Genomic DNA, 6000 nt, shown 5'->3' with positions numbered 1-6000 from the left:
GTTTTAAGTGGATCTGAAGAAAAAGTCTGTTTTAATTTCTCTAACAGAACAACAAAAAAAGTACAACTGTGATTTAAATTACTTAAGGTTCACTTATACATTTTTACCTCCCAAAATATTAACAAGAGAAGTTAATCGTCTCTTGTTCATGAAGCAGACTTCGGAAACGATAAACCCCAATTATGAGTCGATGTCATAACATAGTTTTAAAATCTTTTATCATTAACCATGAGGTTTTCACAAATACATATGCCACAAAATATTTTAGAAAAGCTACGCAGCCATCAAAATTAGAAAGTCTAATCTGTGGAGGGTTAGAGAGTTTCCCCCGAGTGATGAACTCGCACCGTGGCACACGTCGGCAGGGCAGCACGGGAGCGCCCAGGAGCTCGGGTGGGAGCGGGAGAGGCGAACAGGCTGATCAGTTTCGGAACAACAGCATCCGCTCGGAGCACGCCTGCCCCACCAGCCTCGCGTACTGCAGCACGGCCGCCGCCTCGCTCGGGTCTCTCTGCTGCTGCTTGTAAACACCGTAAGGCATTATGGCTTTCTTGTAGAACACCTGCAGGCGGTCAGGTTCCTTGCTGCGACCTTCGTCCACTGCAAGAACAAAAACTACTGATTAAATAGTCACCTACCAGTGCACTTTTCATGTCCTAATTTAAGAATACTGAAGTATATATAAACCACGTATTAAGATGTCCTCTCTGAGCGGCACGTTCAAACGAGGGGGTGCACTATTCAGATCAACGTGAGTAATGTTAATAAATAACAAATGCCTTGCTTTTGTTGTTGCTGTTGTTCAGTCACTAAGTCGTGTCTGACTCTGCGACCCCATGGACTGCAGCATGCCAGGCTTCCTCATCCTCCACCATCTCCTGGAGTTTGCTCAAATTCATGCTCATTGAGTCTGTGATGCCATCCAAACATTAGGGAAAGACAAGGAATTGTAAGCAATTTAAAAAGTGGCCTTCAATCTCTTATTAGTTTATTATACATAATGAAGTTTGCAGCTTTCCAGCACCTTTCCTGAATCTGACTTAAATTTATTTTGCTTCTCAAGTCAACATGTAACTGCTGTGCGGCCTTCTGCTGACTCAGCAGTTTGGGCTGACTTGAGCTGGTCAGGTTGGAGCAATGGGCACTCATGCTGTGGGCAAGAGGGCAGATGCTTACAGCTTTCACAGAGATGGCCACTATCAGTTCTCCTCTTCTTCCATATAGAAGAACTCCTGGTTTTCAGCAGAGCAGCCTGTGTCCCAGCCTCCTGTGCAGCTGGGTGTGGTTCTGTGACTAAGCCCTGGCGCATGAAACACAAGCAGACAGGTCTGGTAGGACAGCTGGTCCAGGCCTTTGCCTCTTGGATTTTTCAGCCCTTCCTTCATTCTGCCTCTTGGAGTAAGAATGTCATGGTAGGAGCTCTAACCGCTATCTTGAGCTTGAGGTTAAGAGCTTTCCCTCAGTCTGGCAAAAACAAAAGCTAGAAGGAACCTGGGTACCTGAGAACTCTGAGGAATAAAACGGCCATTCCAGCCCTGGACTGCCTCTGTCTAGAATTTTACATTAAAACAGAACTAAACTATCTTATTTAAGACAAATTATTTTGAGTTTCTATTATTGGCAGTTGCTCTTAAGCCTAATACAGAAAACAGTGTTACAGTTATCTCTAAAATGTATGTTTTTTTAAAAAATAAAATCACTGACTCAGCAAGACCAGTTCTCAGCATCATTCCATGGCTGACTAAATATCAGAACCATCTAAAGAGTTTTTTTTTTTTTAATGAATCCTATCCTCAGAGATCTTGATCTGAAAACTGACTGGAATGAACTTGCACATCAGTGTTTTCTTAAGCCTGAAAGATGGATTGAGAACCACTCTCCTAGAAAAACACACACACACCAGGGCTTATGTATGCGTTTTGGTCAACTCAATATAAGGATATTTGCAGCAATGCTCTATCACACTGAAAAACTGCAAACAACACAGATGTCTACCAGTGGAGAACTGGGCAAACATGTTAGCGCATATCCACATGGCAAAATGCTATATGGCTATTAAAAAGACAGAGGAAGATAGATGGCTATGAAAAAAAAAAAAAGTCGGGTTCAATATAAACAACTCTTCTTTTTATGAAAAGCCTACTATACACATAGAAAAAATCTGGACAAACATAGGTCAACCTGTTAACAGTCAAAGTGAAGTCGCTCAGTATGTCTGACTCTTTGCAACCCTATGGATTGTAGCCCATGGAATTTTCTAGGCAAGAGTAGTGGAGTGGGTTGCCATTTCCTTCTCCAGGGGATCTTCCTGACCCAGGGATCAAACCCAGGTTTCCTGCATCACAGGCAGAGGCTTTACCTCTGAGCCACCAGGGAAGCATAGAAAAAATCTGGACACATATACATCAACCTGTAATAGTACTTATCTGTAACTATTCCCTTTGCCTAGAACCACCCCCATTTCTACTATCGCCCTCCCCGAGTCCTGGGCCCCTTTTCTTTTCAGCCGAGGGGCCGCAGTGGTTTCCTGCTACTGCTATTCTCTGGATCAACTCTCTGTGCCTTGCTTGGCTCTCAGCAATACCACTGCCTATTATCACCAATCTCCTGAATTAAATGTTCAGTTCAGTTCAGTCGCTCAGTCATGTCCAACTCTTTGTGACCCTATGAACTGCAGCACGCCAGGCCTCCCTGTCCATCACCAACTTCCAGAGTCCACCCAAACCCATGTCCATCGAGTTGGTGTTGCCATCCAACCATCTTATCCTCTGTCGTCCCCTTTTCCTCCTGCCCTCAATCTTTCCCAACATCAGGGTGTTTTCAAATGAGTCAGCTCTTCGCATCAGGTGGCCAAAGTATTGGAGTTTCAGCTTCAACATACTGGCTGTGGTATACCTGGCTGGACACACTATGGTCAAAGTATGTGCTTTTCCTTACAAATATCCAACTGAAGCAGAAAACCCACATACTTTAAACCAACTAAATATTTAACATTTACTAGGTTGCCGCATCCTTTAGCAGGATAAATGATAAGCAAAGGAAAAGGCAGGAACCTGGTTCCTGCTGTCAATTTCAGAGAGTTTAAAGTACATGGATTGCAATACAGGAATCTCCATCACCCAGCAATAGATGCTACTTACATGGAGAGATTAGATTCAAACATGCTTAATGTGCTCAGTTGTGACTTTTTGTGGCCCCATGGACTGTAGCTTGCCAGGCTCCCTTGTCCAGGGAATTTTCTGGGCAAGAATACTGGAGTGGGTTGCCATTCCCTCCTCCTGGGGATCTTCCTGACGCCAGGGATCGAACCTAAGTCTCTTGACTCTCAAGCATTGGCAGGCAGATTCTTTACCACTAGTGCCACCTGGGAAGACCCCAAGTATGCTTAGAAGCTAATACAAATGGAAAACTAGTAAAGATAAGTAAGAACAGCAAAGGAGAGAAGAACACTGACAAAACTGCACAAAATTTTCTACATCTTTTTAAAACCTTGAATTTTTTAAATGGAATTTTAAAGCATGTTTATATTTAACTATGTAGAATGATGTTTAACAGTTTAAACCCTTATCCTAAAATATCTTAAGACAGACATCTTTTAAGATTCAAATGAATAGAACACACTAACAAATAAGAACTTAAAGTTTGACATGCCGTTATCTTATCTAAAATGAAATGCTACCCTCTAATTTTTACCCTTTTCCAGTTTGACATATAAACATGAAAACAGAAGATTAGGAAAAACCCACCATTATGTATAATTTATAGCAACTATTTTAAAGTGCACACTCCTAGAGAACAGGAAATTTTGCATTGTTTTATTTGTCAAAAATATATTTCATTTCTATTTACTAAGATTACAGGAAAAGCTTTAAAATTATATGTGTATCAAATTTGGGGGAAAACACTATGATATACAAGTTTTAACCACTGAATTCCAAACAGTTCTGTGATGCTGCTCAATCTATTTTTAACTTATATATCTAATTTAACTTCATTGCTGTTGTTCAGTTGCTCAGTTGTGTCCGACTCTTTGTGACACCATGGACAACAGCATGCCAGGCTTCTCTGTCCTTCACCATCTCCCGGAGCTTGCTCAAACTCATGTCCACTGAGTCGGTGATGCCATCCAACCATCTCGTCCTCTGTTGTCCCCTTCTCCTCCTGCCTTCAATCTTTCCCAGCATCAGGGTCTTTTCCAGTGAGTCAGCTCTTTGCATCAGGTGGCCAAAGTATTGGAGCTTCAGCTTCATGATGCCCATCCAATGAACTTTCAGGGTTGATTTTTCTTTAGGATTGACTCATCTCCTTACAGTCCAAGGAACTCTCAAGAGGCTTCTCCAACACCAGAGTTCGAAAGCATCAGTTCTTCAGTGCTCAGCCTTCTTATGGTCCAGCTCTCACATCCATACTTGACTACTGGAAAAACCATAGCTTTGATGAGACATACCTTTGTCAGCAAATATCTCTGCTTTGTAATATGCTGTCTAGGTTGGTCATAGCTTTTTTCCCAAGGAGCAAGCGTCTTTTAATTTCATGGCTATAGTCACCACCTGCAGTGATCCTGGATCCCAAGAAAATTAAGTCTGTCACTGTTTCCATTGCTTCCCCATCTATATGAAATGAAGTGATGGGACTGGATGCTGTGATCTTAGTTTTCTGAATGCTGAGTTTTAAGCCAGCTTTTCACTCTCCTCTTTCACCTCCATCGAGACTTCTAAATTAATTTATAGCATCTTGGAGAGCCCTACAGCACAGAAATCAAATTCAATAGTTCTTTTTATTCCAAATACTTTCAAGGTCTTTGTTCTGGATTAAAGCAGTTAAATGCTCAAGATACTTAAAAAGTAGGTGTCAACTAGATGTTGGCTTTTTAACATCCTATATAATTACCACAAAAAGTGGTAATCATGAATTATAAAATCCTCTCCTAATTCCCTTCAATGTTAATATATCCAAGTCATTGGAGATGCAAACATATCTGACCTCAGTGCTCAAACACCTCGGAAGTTCATGGCATTGTGTTACTGTTATTGTTGTTTAATATCCAAATGCTGTATTCCTGGTGCTCTATCAATAATTCACCAGAAATAATGAGAATTGAAACTTTTTATAAATTTATTGAAATACAAATTAGCTTCCTTAATTGTCCCAAATTCTTTAATTTTCTCATCACACTTTGACTGTAAAAAGGGGACTAAAACATACACATAAAAAGTAGCACTAAAGTGTATCTTTCTCTACATAAAAAAAACTTAGACTGCAACTCAAATTTAGAATGTAAACTTGGAATTCTATCTACCCAGTGGTGCCAAAATATCAACCTAAGACTGCCAGTAGTTTTGAAACAGAGATCAACAAGACACACAGTAAGAGAAACAAAGAAATGATACATTATGAATATTTTAAAGCCTGATACTTCAGTAACTTGAGCAAGCTCCAGGAGCTGGTGAAGGACAGGGAAGCCTGGCGTGCTGCAGTCGACATGGTCGCAAAGAGTTGGACACGACTGAGTGACTAAACTGCCTGATTTCAGTAACTTGAACTAATTTGACATTTTCTAGGAATTAGCCATCAATGAAATTACAGAATATTCAATAAATGCACATTAATTTCTTATTTTGTATCTTTTCAACAATAATGCTTTTTTAGGAACTCAAATAATACAGAAACAGAGAGAGGGATGTCAGCTCTCATATACAATCCTTTCTCCTACCACTCTACGCTTTGCCTCAGTAAGTTATCAATGTGTAACAATTCCAAGAGCTGCATTTAAATACTTAAATACAGACTGGGGGAGGGGGTCACATTGTAGCCACATCTTGTATTAAGGCCAGGAAATCAGATCAAATACCTGCTTAATGGGTACTGTATTATCTCCAGAAACCACTGATGATTATTATACAAAACAGTGCTTTCTGGATTTAATGGTCTGCAGTTTTATAATCATTAGTTACATCTGCAACAAAGGCAGAAAATATACTGTGATTCTCAGTATATTGT

General features: G+C 40.5%; 1 protein-coding gene across 4 annotated transcripts in view; it reads right to left on the bottom strand.

Annotated features, from left to right (window-relative positions):
• Nucleotides 1-201: 201 nt before the first annotated feature.
• Nucleotides 202-6000, bottom strand: part of ATE1 (arginyltransferase 1) — a 159556-nt gene continuing 153757 nt past the window's right edge. For 3 of the 4 annotated variants that reach the window (XM_005890164.3, XM_070363527.1, XM_070363526.1), the window contains exon 12: nucleotides 202-600. In XM_005890164.3, the coding sequence (XP_005890226.2) occupies nucleotides 422-600 (179 nt within the window). In that variant the 3' untranslated portion in view covers nucleotides 202-421. Of the gene's footprint in view, nucleotides 601-3871; nucleotides 4417-6000 lie in introns of those variants that run through there. The other variant, XM_070363529.1, reaches the window with a different exon arrangement.

Source organism: Bos mutus, chromosome 26 (genome assembly GCF_027580195.1).
Source record: "Bos mutus isolate GX-2022 chromosome 26, NWIPB_WYAK_1.1, whole genome shotgun sequence".
NCBI classification, from domain to species: domain Eukaryota; kingdom Metazoa; phylum Chordata; class Mammalia; order Artiodactyla; family Bovidae; genus Bos; species Bos mutus.
This window is presented reverse-complemented; position numbering and strand designations above follow the sequence as displayed.